General features: G+C 34.7%; 1 protein-coding gene across 1 annotated transcript in view; it reads right to left on the bottom strand.

Moving 5' to 3' along the window:
- Nucleotides 1-14,658, bottom strand: part of LOC104356765 (ABI family member 3 binding protein) — a 167,546-nt gene that overhangs the window by 37,432 nt on the left and 115,456 nt on the right. The window contains exons 41-52 of the mRNA XM_042788519.1: nucleotides 13,417-13,491; nucleotides 12,551-12,625; nucleotides 11,819-11,866; nucleotides 11,194-11,268; nucleotides 10,437-10,511; nucleotides 8,874-8,948; nucleotides 8,114-8,188; nucleotides 7,557-7,631; nucleotides 5,892-5,966; nucleotides 5,347-5,421; nucleotides 4,143-4,208; nucleotides 3,751-3,825 (exon numbers count right to left, since the gene is read on the bottom strand). Coding sequence (XP_042644453.1) covers nucleotides 3,751-3,825; nucleotides 4,143-4,208; nucleotides 5,347-5,421; nucleotides 5,892-5,966; nucleotides 7,557-7,631; nucleotides 8,114-8,188; nucleotides 8,874-8,948; nucleotides 10,437-10,511; nucleotides 11,194-11,268; nucleotides 11,819-11,866; nucleotides 12,551-12,625; nucleotides 13,417-13,491 — 864 coding nt within the window. The remainder of the gene's footprint in view (nucleotides 1-3,750; nucleotides 3,826-4,142; nucleotides 4,209-5,346; nucleotides 5,422-5,891; nucleotides 5,967-7,556; nucleotides 7,632-8,113; nucleotides 8,189-8,873; nucleotides 8,949-10,436; nucleotides 10,512-11,193; nucleotides 11,269-11,818; nucleotides 11,867-12,550; nucleotides 12,626-13,416; nucleotides 13,492-14,658) is intronic.

The following is a 14,658-nucleotide window of genomic DNA, read 5'->3' as shown; positions in this document are numbered from 1 at the left end:
ATCTGGGTCTAGAGAGTCTGCAATTTAATTTTAAACATTCCTTGAAAAAAGTATATTTGGAAAGTGAGAATGAGTAAGATTAAGAGATAACAGATGAGTTAAACCAAGACTATATGTAGAAAGATGAGTACAGTGAACATTTTAGTTTTTCAGTATACAGAATAAAATGTCCATTGATTCTTGCAGAGGGCAAAGTTCTTCATCTCCCCAAAATAACGGTTGTCCTCCATACTGAATGGCTAATGCAATTCTGAACCAAACATATGCTGTATTTGGAGTACTGGAGCTAAAGTGTACATAAAATTCAGTTTGTATATAAAAGAAAGTCCTACTTAAAAGTTATATAAACACATTTAAAAAAAACCTTAAGTAAGTGGCATTAAAAAGATCAACACAACTACTCCTGGTACAGAACAACTCTTTCACATGCTGATATTTATAGGACAGCGAGACTGTTAAATTAATACTCTTTCTCTATATAAAATAAGCATATTTACTTTATAAAAACTCTATATATGGTAGAGTGAGATGATGTATTGCAATTTCATCATGCTTGTAAAAAAAAACCAAATCAATCTTTCTCATGACATAAGCAAAAAATCCCTGAAAGTTAATGTATAAAAAAAATAATCTCAAAATTAAATTATCAGATTCCAACGCTATTCTAACATGATCTAAACACTTCAACTGAAGATTTCATAGGTTTATAATCTGGTGCTCAGTTTGTTTTGAGATTAAACTAGTATTTTAACAGCATGAAGCAGATTATTTTTCAATTACTTCACTATTTAGCCATTCTTGCTAAGCATACCTTAGGAGTCCACAATCCATAGTGTGGATGCATTAAATGATTGATTTAAGATTAAAGTAATGAGATTTGCAGTATGCTGGGAACAGGATGCAGGTCACCTTGTCCTTATGACTAAAATTTCTGAACACATCATATGGTTTTATGTAACTGCAATTTCTCTTCAGGTTACTAAAGTGGTTAATTAGATCTTCAGATACACAAAGCGCCAGAATGGTAATTGATGTTTCATGTTGATGGTGTTCAAGGAAGAAGAGGCATGAAAAGACCAGCACCAGCTTTAAAAAGAAAAATAATCTTGTGCACCATGTGTCATAGTCAGAGTATATTTAGTTTCTTAGCTTCATCTCACAATAAACACATCAACAAAATGTAGTAGCATATGAACTAAATCACACTATATCACCCAAGTATCCATTACAAGTCTAATTTAGTTTTGCATCTTACAGTGTCTACAGAAAAGCCTGCATCTATCCTGCTCCTTTCAATCTAATTTAGAATCACATTCTTCTCTGAGTTGTACCAGCTAGGAATGAACAAAGTACTGTATACATTCTAGATGGAAGAAGTAATTAATTTTTTTTCAGAAACTTGCACTGCTGTTCTGCCATTAGTAAAGTACTAATAAAAAATAAGTCAAAGTTTCGGGGAAAAAGCTAATCAAACCACAACACTTCCCTGTTAGCAAAATTTCATTTTTGAACATTTCAATGCACTTAAAGTTACATAAAAGTTTGTGTTTTCACACAAGTGACCTGCATTATCAAACAGCTTGCTGTATTTATCATAGCATTTGTCTTATGCTAGCTAACATAACTTGCTTATTGTAAGCGTTTCAGCTTACCACATTCATCCAAACTTTTAACAGAACTGAGAATAGATGTACTGCTCGCATGTGTGCTTGTGTCCTCCTCTGTTTTTTTCCTAGAAATATTCATGGGATTTAGAAGACCTTAAAACTAACGACTGCATCTTTAATAGCAGGAATACCATTAGAAGGGCAGATCACTTTAAGAGAAGAACTGGAAATAGCGCCCTTGATAAAACAAACTGAAATACCTTAATACTTGAGTTCCTCTAGAACTTGGCTAAATACCCAGTTTCAAAATAAAATTAAAGTAGAACACAAAGTTAATGGCTATTATAATGAAAACCAACTATCTCTCTCTTTCACAAGGGAAATGGAAATGTTGCTCAGAGTTGGTTTGCTGAAGGTTGTCTGGAGGCTTAATAAATCAGGAGCAGTTTTTCAGTGGTTAGGATTAAATAATAATTAAAAAAACCTAGTAAGGTAAATTACATACAGTAAGACAAATACAAAAAGCTATCTTAAAATGAAATTCTAGAGAAAATGGAAAAAACATGGTAGAAAACTAAAAGGAATGTTAGTCATGAGGAGACAAATCCATGCCTCTTTCCCACAGTCAAGTTTACCAGCTGGCACTACAGCTAGCCAGGAGACTGAAAAGCCTGCCACGAAACCAGCCACAATCCCATGTGCTGCTGCTGCAAAAAAACAAATTCCACTGCTTATCATCTGGGCCCTGCAGCTGCCAAGCACTCTGCATGGGGTGAAACATCTTGCACTGATGCTAATGAGCACAATCAGGAATAAGAACCGGAGTACATTCAACAGCAGGGCCAGCCCAGAAAGGAATGAAAAGATCCATACTGGTCTTCAGACAACAGAGTATCCATGGCTCTTCAGTAAATGTGCTCTTCTTCAGAGAAACAAAAAATGATGTAATGTCTAAAGGTAAGCCTGAAAACATATTGCTCCTTACAGTCCAGTTATGGATTTTGATCAGTTTAGATCAGAAGTTAAGGGTTCCAATAAGCTAACCACAAAAAACAATATACTATTTGCATAATGGAAGAAATAAACTTCCCCACACCCCAAAATCATCTGGATACTTTAAAATGTTATAATTTCTCTAAGATATCACCTACCAAAAAATAAACTTTTCTGTTTTTGCTCAGTTGGTAAGATGTAGGGTTCCAGTTTAACACAGTTGTCTTTTCTAAGTCTCTTCTGCAGACTTACAAACTGCTTGCAATACGTAATTGGGATTGATACAGAAGATATCTTTAATTGAATACCTGAACTCTCCTGTTGTGTGAAATGTCTTTTATGAGCACAGACAGCCTTGTAGGCTCAGACACTCCATTTGCCACAACACTGTGATGTACCTGCTTTACACAAGATGGGATTTCACTTATTGATCATCAAGGAAAATACAGACTGAAAAGTTGTGAAAAGGTGCAGTCTTCTCTCAACATGTCATGAACGCAGAAAATCCATTCATGATCTCTACACTTCTGAGAAGAAAGGTGCAGACTCACAGAAAGATATCAATGAGTTATGTCAGCAGGGCTGGAAGCACAAAGAAATGGACAGTATATATATATATATATATATATATATATATATATATATACACACATAAATGCCAGCTCTTCTTTAGTACTTTGTACACGAAGTTTAACTTAAAGGGCTCACTTGGCAGGACACAAAATGTAGGTAACTGCACAGTCTGAATATGAATAAGTCCAACATGAACACACAACGTGCATAGCTAGTAGCTAGCAATATACCTGGCTTTAAGGCTTTCTTTCCAAGCCTTCTGACTTGGATTTAAACAACTGGGTAATCCTTCTCAACAAAGTGTTTTCCAGTAATTATTCTGGACCTATCATCTAGAAAACATCAGTAAACAGGAGCCACATAATAATCTATCTATAAGTTTACACTGACTGTCAGTATCATTTCACTCTGTAATTATATAACATGACCAGCAGCAGCAATTAAATACATTACTATGAGGAATTTACTTCTATAATCAAACACAATGAAGTATTCTGCAGGGCTCAAGATGATTTGGGGAAGTCACATTCCTATCTTTTACTGGTAAGTTAAAAAAACCCCAGAACTGCAGCTCTACCTGTTGTTGGCACAATCCACTTTGGCAGTCCAGGTGCTTTTGTCCTAGCTGGTGCTAGTGTGGTTTTACTAAGAGCTGTGAGAGAGATTAATAAGAAAAAAGAAAAAGAAGAAAAAAGAAAAAAAGTTTCATGAGAAGAAAATCCCAGAGACTTTTATGTGATGCCAACAATTCCACATTAGAGAAGAAAAAGTAACACTTGCTGTGATGATACACACAGTTTTGGTTTCTGTTTTTCTGATTTGGAAAAGCTTTACTTCTAGACCGATTAATTGAAAGAAAGATACTTTTTTTTTTTTTTCCCAACAACACTTAAAATTCCAATGTGAATAAGTGAAGATAATTAATTAAAGAATCTCCTCCCCATCCCAAACTGAATAAACAATTATTACCAGGTCTGGTCTGTGATTTATCAGATGGCTTTGGTCTTGCAGAAGTGAGACGTGTTTTATAAGGTGCTAAAAGAAATAAGGTTCAGTTTAAATGTTATATGTAAAAGGAACACCGATAGTACAATGTAATTTGCCAGGAAAAAAGGTCCATGCATCAATGTGATACAGCAAAATGGACATATGAGAATTCTATGAGTTCCAATCCAAAATGCACACTGAAAATGCTAGTTTCTTTAGTGGTCAGATGACTCCATCATGCAGTCTGACCAGTTACATTCATGTTTAGGTTTAGGAAAAGATATAAAATATTTACAGCCAGTTACCCAACTGTATATGGATACAGAGTTAGCTCTGCAAGGTATCCATGGCCTTAAGACATTTAATTAGGTTCTGTAAAAAACAAAACAAACAAAAAACCTCAAAATAAAACACCAAACTGAACCCCTCCCAAATCAAATATTCAGATAAAAACATGAAACATTAAAATATTGCCGAGAAAACAACTGGAAGCATTCAGTGCAGACACTGTGTAGGGCTGCTGAATTACAGTGTCATTATCAAGGTTCAAATCAGAAGCCTTCAACCTTTTCTTACTGTCACCTTTCATTTGCCAAATAGTTTTGATATTTTAGTTGTTACAGAATCTGTGTGAATCACACTGAAGGCTGAAAGCCTAAGCAGTAGTCACTGTCATCTTGTGCCAAATTATTAACTTCTAACTCAAATTTTTAAATAAATAGAGCAAACTATTTGATATTCAAATCTAATTACCATTCTATCCACAACACTTAATCCAGTCTCTTTGAAGTGTCAGAGAAAATACTTATACAAGAAAGAACATATTAGTCATTTTTGACATTTACATTTTGGAAAAGTTTTACAGATTTAGATTTAATATTTTGTAAGGAAAAGGTGGAAGTCAGTTACATTTGTATGTGCAACACTATACATCTGAAGTTCCAATACACAGCACTAATAATGTTTAAAAGCTTCATATCATCTTTGAGACAACACTGATTAAGCCTTGATTTTCAGAATAATGAACTAAAAAACGTTTGATAAGGCAAAAAAAATGGATTTTCATGTTATATACTTGAAATAGTTTTAAAGGTAATAATGAACAGACCATTAAAACTTAAACTATGCTGATTTTATTTAAGATCTACAGGCTCTGAATACAATTTAAGAAAATCCTAAAAATTACCTGTATTGAACCGTGGAATTTCAGTTGCTAGAGCAGTTCTGGGCTTGGGTGAAATCTGGTACGTTTCATTGGGAACTGAAAGTGGAGATATTATTGCTTATCAAATGCAAATGACTTCCTTTTAAACATAAAACACCACAGGTAGAAAGGAAATTCAAACTGTCTTTGCGCAGACAATAAACAAAAAGAGTCAGTGCTAGAAATCTGGCTGAAAATCATGCTTTTATACAGATAAGACTTTACAAGACTGCGAAGATATGTCATTAGTAAATCAGACAAAAGAAGAAATGATTAGGTAATGCCTTTTTATACAATTCTTCAGCCTTATACATGAAGTACTTCTTTCTAGAATGAATTACATGAAAGAAAAATTGGATGGGAAATTAAGACCAGCAACATTCTGTACATGCATTGGAATGTGACTAACAAATGAACATGACATAAAGACATATTAAGGTATTTCTGTTGATTAAAGTTTAGCCATCTAGCAAAAGCAGAGAAAGTAAAGTTTTATGAAAAATAAACTGACATAATATTCTCATTACCCAAAGTCATTTTGGACCCATCAACAACATGAACTGTTATAAGATTAATTGATCCCAGGTGTGTTGCCCTTGGAACTACAAGAAATAAAACATTGTTCTGTGAGAAGCAAAAATGAAGAAGTTGAATTTCATTAAGTATCTGTGTCCTTTGTTTCCTAAAAAAAACTATCTACACATCTGCCCAGACAATTTTAACAGATATGACACAGACATGTGTTCTGATTAGTCTGGATGTATTTTCATGCTGATAGCCAAACAGTGCAACTACTCTGCCAGGCTCCCGCCAACTTCAGAACAAATACCTTAAAGGTGGAGTTCTGACAGTCTTTGGTCTTTCTTGCACTGGGTATATTAATTTGTACTTCCCTAAAATATTTCTAAGAGCTTGTAATAATGTACTTATCTTTCACACATTCTTCCCTCACTCTAATTTGATTGAATTTAGTGAAAGATATCTTAAGTTACTGGATGAAAAAGGAGAGACTGACAGGCAGAGGCACACACTACATGTCTCTGTCTTTCAGAAATAAGGTTAAAATATGGAAGCTGGAAAGTAACCTACTTACTAGCATAAAGAGTAATGGCTAAATAGTGCCATTTACTTTTAACAACTTTCCTAACAGTAGTTTATTTGGCATATACATCACTATAATGACTTCAAATATAACAGGAAAAGAATAAACCTATAAATTCTGTTTTCTAAAATTCTTTGACTAAAACTAACCTTGTAGTGGTACCAAAAGAAGGCACTTGTTAACAATGACATGATTGGAAAATGCTCTTATTCAGCTGAGACTTAGAATCTAAATTGATCATTTAATAGAAACTCTTTCAAAATAAGGCCTTTAGTCTTTTTCCTGGACTGTTCGGTTTCATAGTAATATAGTAATATATATGTACACTTCTTGAATGAATAGGGTCTCTGCTTAAATTCTTTTTGGCTATATAAAAAGGGCTAGAAGTCTACGGGAAAAAAAAGGCAGGAATAATAAAACTACTTATTAACCTATTTACCTAAAACTAAAATATTATCAGTTTGGAGGTTAGATCAGAAAGAAAGATTAAGAGCTGCTCTTTCATGTTGTCACATTGTCACTCCTCCCCTAACAATTCTTTTTTTCCTCCAATAACCTTCCTATTTTTATGGAAATAGTTCACACCTGGGGTAAAGCTGAGGTACCACCATCCTTAACTATGCATCTCTAAATCTACTGTATTTCCTGCAAAAATCACTGATCTGGAGAAGGTACCTATACTCTTAGCATCTAACTATCTCGGACAGATTCAAAAGTACTTGAGAAATTGAAGCAAATGTATGTAGGATAATAAAATCCCCCAAAAGAAAAGAACTTAGTGAAATTGGCTACAGCAGTATATTTTTATTAAAATTAATAGAATTCCTCACATTTTTAATGGCTACTACCCACCCATTCAACAAACAAATGTTAAAAACCCCAACCATCTTAACCTGCTCTCCACAGAAACTGATTAAATTCTTGGTCATTCTCTTTGATATAACATATTAACATACTCTGAGCTGAACAATGATACTAATTTCTGTCTATATATCATGCATGTCACATGACTGCAGTACTGAATGACAGCAGAAAGTGTAACTAAGGTAGTGCCACAACAACACTTATAAAGTTACAAACTTTAATTTACCAGGTTTAGTCTGTGGCACTTCTGGCCCGACAGATGTTTTGGGTTTGGAAGGAATGATCATTGTTTCTTTTGGAGCTGAAAGAAAAGGAAAAATATTATTATTGTATTCTTCTGAAGTCATGATCCAATGCCATATTTAGCCCACAGAAAATGCATGCCTCAAATGCCTGAAAAAAAGACAGTAACAATTCCATGGCTTTCTGGAACCTGAAACAAAATGAGTATCCAAAACACAGGAAAGTTCTAGTACTGTGCTGTAGAGTAAGTTGAGTTAGTGACTAAAATTCTTGCTCTAAAAGAAAAACTAGACTACTGAATTCGGTTGAAGATCTGACAAACACAGGCTTCTGACCAGACATAAGCTGTAGGCTATTTCTGCTTTACTTCTAGGACAAAACTGAGTCTCATCTGTATTAAGAAACATGCATGTGTGTAAGCAGAATGAAGGACAGTGGAATGAGGTTATACAAAATACTGCATCAGATCATGTTCTCTAGAAATTTCTCCATTGAAAAATTAAAAATATCTGCATCTTAACTTTAAGGAAACTTATTTACCCATTGTTGCCCTTGAATGCTCAGTGGTAGTAGAAGATTTTGTAATAATTGGTTGTGGAGTTGTCTGATGTATTGCTGTTAAGGAGAAAATGCGAAGAATCTTAGACTGTCTTAAGAATCTTAAACTTAAAGAATCTTAAACTGTAATAGAAACAAAGTATCATCTGCACTATTTCTAAAACTTTGAAAATGCCCCAAACTAAAGAGTAGCAGAATAACTTAAAAATCAACTGCTGAGAGATATGATTATCTTTCTATTCATTTCTTGTATACATTCCTTTTGTAACAAAAATGGGAATTGACACTGCCCACTGTAACTGTTTTTAAGACCACTTTTGTTTCAGTATAGCGCGCAATGTCAGTTGCTAACTGTAGAAGCACACTGCAAAGGAGTTCTGTTGCATTTTATTGATTAAAAAAAAACTGCTCACAGATAAGTTTTTAGTTTACCAGGAAGTAATCAGATAGAACTCAGTCAATCTAGCCACTGAAATTCATCAACATCCACATTACTACATTTTAGTCATCATTTGCTATATGCAACATGAAGGAGAAAGAACGTTTTAGATGTTATACTACAAATCCTACTATTATTTTCAGTGTAGTTTTAGCATATTTTGGATTGACTGACAGAAGTGTAATGCATTTGTTTCAGCACAAAACCAGCTACGAATAACTCAGTTAAAAAGCATAAAGCCCAAGGCTAAGGGAAAGAATGACTGAACACAAACACATACAATTAAAAGAATGACTCCATTACCAGGTTTGGTGTGTGGCACTCTTGGTTTTTCAGATGTTTTTGTTTTGGTATGAATAAACTGTTTTTCAGTTGGAGCTGAAATAAAAACAAACAGCACCCGGAACAATAATTGAAAAAACACACTGCTTTCATAGTACACAAGGAACACAAGTACTATCTGATCTGTAATAAGGCAAATTATGCAAGGGCAAAGATGAAAATCAATCAGTTGGAATTCCTGCAAAGAAAGGAAAACAAGTTAAATGGCTGCTGACACGAACAGACTTCCCCAAAATTCTATACAAATCCGTAGCTTTGGATGAAGCAGTGAAGACCATAGTCACAAACAGCATACAGCAAAGTAATGGGGAAAAAACAGACAGTAGTAGACTACATCTTGCACATCTGCCATACATGAGTATCTGAGGACAGGATCTATTTTTCAGTGGGCTCTTCATATCAGACTTGATTTATAAATAAATTCTTTGTTCTTATGAGGGAAGTATTCAATCTTGTTATCTTCATCCTGTTCAGTTAAAAATTCTTGCCATGTAGGAATCATTTACTGCAAAAGGTTATCTTAGCACTTGCTAGCCTGTGATCTACACTGATGTGAGAGGTCCTCGAAATATCTGCCTTAATCTGTGCATTCTTCATCCCCCTTGCACTGAAGAACCATTTTCTGCATATGAATATTGCAACGGGTAGAAAGCTATATAAAGAGATACCAAATGAATACTAACCTAAGTATGAATGTGTACAGGGAATATATATAAAAATAGAAATGTGGTGAAAAACATTTTTCACTTCCTATTCATCAAAAAGAGAAAACATACTTCAAAGATTATGAAATGGCTACTAACACTTCATTAGTGATACTATTTCATTCTCAGAACATCATGGTCAATGTCTCTGAAACTGGGAACAAAGAACTGATTATTAACAAAGATCGCTCAAGCAATACTCCTGTTGGGCAGTACTGTTTGCATTCATTGACCTTTATTTGGTCTACATCTGACATTTAAGATGAGAAGAAAGAATTCTCAACTAATGTTTCATATATTTAAGCAAGTTTTCCCAACTTGGATGACTAGAAGTTAGCAAAGAAGATGACTATAAGAACCAGTATTTGATTTGGAGTGTCACATAACTGGTCTATTTTGGTATATATTATGCTATCATTTATATCTTATGATTTTCTTGCAATTTTCTTCTGTAAAATTATACCATGAGAAGTGAAGCAGAAGAGTATTTTAGTATGACAGTATCCATACCTCAGATGCAGAAATTACAGGAGTCACTACCTGCTGCCCTTTAAATAAAGTTCCCTTTTACTGGAAAATATTTAGTATCAGAAGGAATTACATCATCCTGACTGGAAAGGCTAGAAGAGGAGGAAAAGAACCTTCAAAAGTAAGTGAGCTCATGCATTATTACTCTTATCAAGACCAAAGAGCAAGCAAGTATCTAGAAGCAGCTCAAAACTTCATTATTAGTATTTAATATCATGTATTGAGCTCTAACAATGTCTTCTCTAACAAGAATAGAAAATATAGTAATTATTCATGAAATACACATGATTACCCAATGTTGCCTTTGTTCTTTCAGGAATATGAGGAATCACAGTAGTATCTGGTTCATGGAAGGTTGCAAAGATTTCTGTTGGAAAAAATGTCAATAAATGCTCAGAATAGTGAACAGACTCTCCCTTTCCCTCCTGCCCCCTTAAAAAAACCCCTTCAGCACTATACTAGATACACCAAGAAAGAGAGATTTTAAAACAGCAATGGGCTTTTACCCTCAGAGATTTATGATTACAAAGAGTTCAAAGTTTTGTTTGTTTTTAACATCTAGATAGTTAAAAAACAACAAAACCAACACTTCACTGAAATCACTTATACAGGTCAGTCAGATTTATGATGGGGAGTCTCCTAATTGAAATACAACTGAAGGGAATACCCAGTCTAATCTGGATGAAAATGTGTATATAAAGGAAAAGCACTGCAATGGCTTTAAGGGGCTTCTCTCATAAGAGCTTCAAAAACATTGTGCAAACAACTGAAGTGTGTTGCACAGATACAAGCTGTGAATAACTTTTTATCATTGATTTAAACTTACAGGTCACTACTATTTCTTCTTCTGGTAATATCCAGATAATATTAAAAAAAAACCCATTGAACTGTTGTAGTTCCCATCAGTGATATGACATAAATGCAGCACTGCAGAGGTTTCTTAAGCTAGAATGATACTCAGGTAGCAGCAAATGTAATGTTGACAACTCCCCCCACTGCCCACACGCTCAGTTACCAACCACTGCTTGACCAAAGACCAGATAATTTACCAGGCTTGCTGTGTGGAGCATCTGGGCCGGGAGCTGCTTTGGGTTTAAAGGGAGTTTGTTGTGGTTCTTTAGGAGCTGAAAGAAAAGGCCTGTTTTAAGGGTTTATACTCTTCGGAAATTAGACAGGTTTACTGCACAGACAATGCATGCCTTGTGCTTGCAAAGAAAAACAAGATCCCTACATGAGAGACTGAAAAATTGTCTGATACATACAGGAATTTAAACAGAAAAGAAAGTCATGGATGAAAACAGAGGTGGAAAATTGATCAAGTAAGTGAAATCTGGAGTCAAGCAACAAAACCTGAAAGAACATAGACAATTTTGTGGACATGTTTCCATCTGTATTTTAGAACTCATAACTGCAATACCCATGGCATGCTTGTCTCCTACAAGTGTCAAAGGAACTACAAAGTGTGTGAGAGTGAAAGAAATTTTCTGTGAAGACAATAAAATAGCTAGGAATCTTTCAATACCTGGAACAGAGTAGAATTAGGTTCAATAAGTAGAAAACAAATCAAAACCACAAACAGATGACATGCGAAAAACAGCCTAATGATATATAATCTTTCATACAAGGAGCAGCAGGGAAAAAATAATAATGACCAGCCCAAGGTAACATCTTTACCTGTTGCTGTCTTTGGTTGTTCAACTGTAAATGTAGCAGGTGCCAAAACTTCATAAAAACAAGAACGCACATAGAATTAGTGATAAGTACAAGCAAAAGGGTAAAAATACTCCCTTTCACATGACTGATTTATTTTCAATTTGGAACACATACTTAATTTGTTCTTTTATTCTTTTTTAATTATTTATTGGTGGAATGAGTGGAATATACACTCACTCAAAAGGAAGGTTCAACTGATGCTTTCAGAACCATCAGGAGTTACAGAGGTTTGGCAGTTCACTAGTATGTAAAACCCTATTAAGTATATTTTTAAGGGTCAAATTCCATTACCAGGGCACACAAACATATGAGTGGTTTGAGTTATAGATATTTAGAGTCATACATGAAGACCCTCAGATATGTTCTTCTCTAAGCATCTTTTGATAGGCACAGAAGATATGCATTTTTGTCCAAGAACATTCTCATAATGTTTGTATGTTGTCTACCCTGCTAGGCAGATTATTCATCAGTGCCAGCTATCACATGGCTGAAAAGCACATGCAACTCATCAAAACTCAGCCATTAAAAATACAAATCAGCTCTATCTTCCTTTAAACATGTATTTTAACAATCATTAGAAAATCTATTTGTTTCTAATATGAAGAGAAGTTAATCAACACTTGATTCACTGAGGAAAGAGAACCCAAAAGAAACCCTGAATATTCAAGCACAACAAAAAACCAACATATTTACCAGGTTTTGTGTGTGGTACATCTGGACTTGGTGATGCTCTGGGCTTGGAAGAGACTCGCCGACTTTCTTTTGGACCTGTGAAGATGAGCAAAGTTTTGAACATGTTATTGAGGATAATGATTCAATATAAGTCTTTTGATTTTCCTACGAGGAGATTAATTTTCTGCAATTAAAATTTTTAGGAAGTATTTCCTCTACTTGAAAATAATCATAAAGAGATCTCCTGTCAATGCCATCAATATTATGTTAGTGCAGACTGAAGACAAAGTGATTGCTGCAGTGACAGTGTTGGATTAACTCCACTCGTCTCAGCTCTATCAAACAGATCTTTCTACAGAGTAAACTTCTGTAGTTCTAACAGCTGCCCTAGTTGTGCTTTTCAAGTGTTTCTTATTCCAAAAATCTGCTGCTCATTTAAACCAACTTCGCATTTAAAAAAAATCTCCAATGAGGCAGTCAGAGCAGAAGAAATGTGGAAATTTACCACTAATTTTCAAATGGACAGAACTATTTCCAAAGTTTTGGGAACAGGAAAATACTGTAATTTTATGCTTGTAAATGAGTAACCAGAGAATACAAACACCTCTGTCACATTCCATGGAAATTAAGACACAAATTTCCCTATCTGCAAGAGCTTAAGATGAGTGTTAAATCCCACATCCCTACCATTATATAAGTTATTGACATGTTTAAATACCTATCTCATTATCTTGTGCCTGACAGCTATATAGTAAAATTTGATTATAACAGCAAAACACAGCCTATTCAAAAAGTATCTGTGTACCTTCAGAGAACTCATCAATTTTGACAATTTTCACACTGATGAATCTTTCATGCACTAAAAGGCAAAATATTGATAAGCTTACTTGTTCTAGTTGGAGGAACACGTGGACTGGGTGATGTTTTAGGTTTGGAAGGCCCATGACGTGTATCTTTAGGACCTGAAAGAAACAAACAGGGTTACACCATACGAAAACCTTCCAAGGTATCAGTGTCCACTACCACCCATAACAGTCAACAAAAACAGAGCAAAGATTTGAACTAAAGATATTCTATGGAAGTGATGCAAAAGAGAAGGGGTTTTTTTGGAACAAAATCAGGCTATAGAAAAAAGAAATAATCTGTGACATATCATCAACTAAGCACATGACAGAATTGCTGGTTCTATTTAAGAAGAGGACTTAAAAAATAAAATAGGAAGAAAACAAAGTAGCTTCAAATACAAAGACACCACTGCCCTGTAATGGAGGTTGTACTGGAACGATTCACAGTACCAAATTCAAATCATAAGAACGCTTACTTAAATGGATCTACCTAACGGAATCATAGGACCCAAAGATCATTGAAGTGACTCTGTTCTGACAGTGGAATTTAGGTTTGAGTGAAACACAGCTATTTTTCAGACCTCTGTGAAGGAATGAACTTCATTTAGTGAAACTAGAGGGGAAGGGAAGCAGAGAAAGAACATTTGCAGCATACATCTCTGATCACCCAAACGACATGACTAACTAGAACAGTGACACCTCTACAGTATGACTGAGAACGTGTAAGTTAGGATCTTGTTCTGATCTGCTCTGATATTGATCTGATCTGATATTGAAGGAAAACTGCCCTATGTTATGTGCGTAACAACTTGAAAGGCACAAGGATCCTCCTCAACTGCTTTGTAGAAAATAAGAAAAGAGACAGAGAATCTTGATTGTTAAATTACTAAGGTACATACAAAGAAATGTGGCAACTTTTTGCAGGTCTACTCTTAATGATTTGTGTTGAAGAGGAAAGACAACATGACTATTCAAGTAAGAAAGTATCATTACCTACTGTTGACTTTGGTTTCTCAGTTCTAAATGTAATTGGTTCCAGAACTTCATTAGCATGATAAAAAACAAAAACAAGTATTACGAAGAACAATCAAAACATTACAATCACTACCTCCACAATGATCATACCATCCCTGCAACAGCCAATGACAGATGGTCACTCCTCCTTGAAACTCAATACATGTCAGAGTACTATGCTGCTCAGAATTGCCTCCAGTTCAAGGCAATAGCTCTAATACAGAACAGAGCCCAAATATAAATCTGAAGATTTTGTAATAAGCCATGAAG

Source organism: Tyto alba, unplaced genomic scaffold (genome assembly GCF_018691265.1).
Source record: "Tyto alba isolate M040663 unplaced genomic scaffold, T.alba_DEE_v4.0 Super-Scaffold_14, whole genome shotgun sequence".
Lineage (NCBI taxonomy): Eukaryota > Metazoa > Chordata > Aves > Strigiformes > Tytonidae > Tyto > Tyto alba.
The sequence above is the reverse complement of the archived record's forward strand: the minus strand, read 5'-3'. Positions and strand labels throughout refer to the sequence as shown.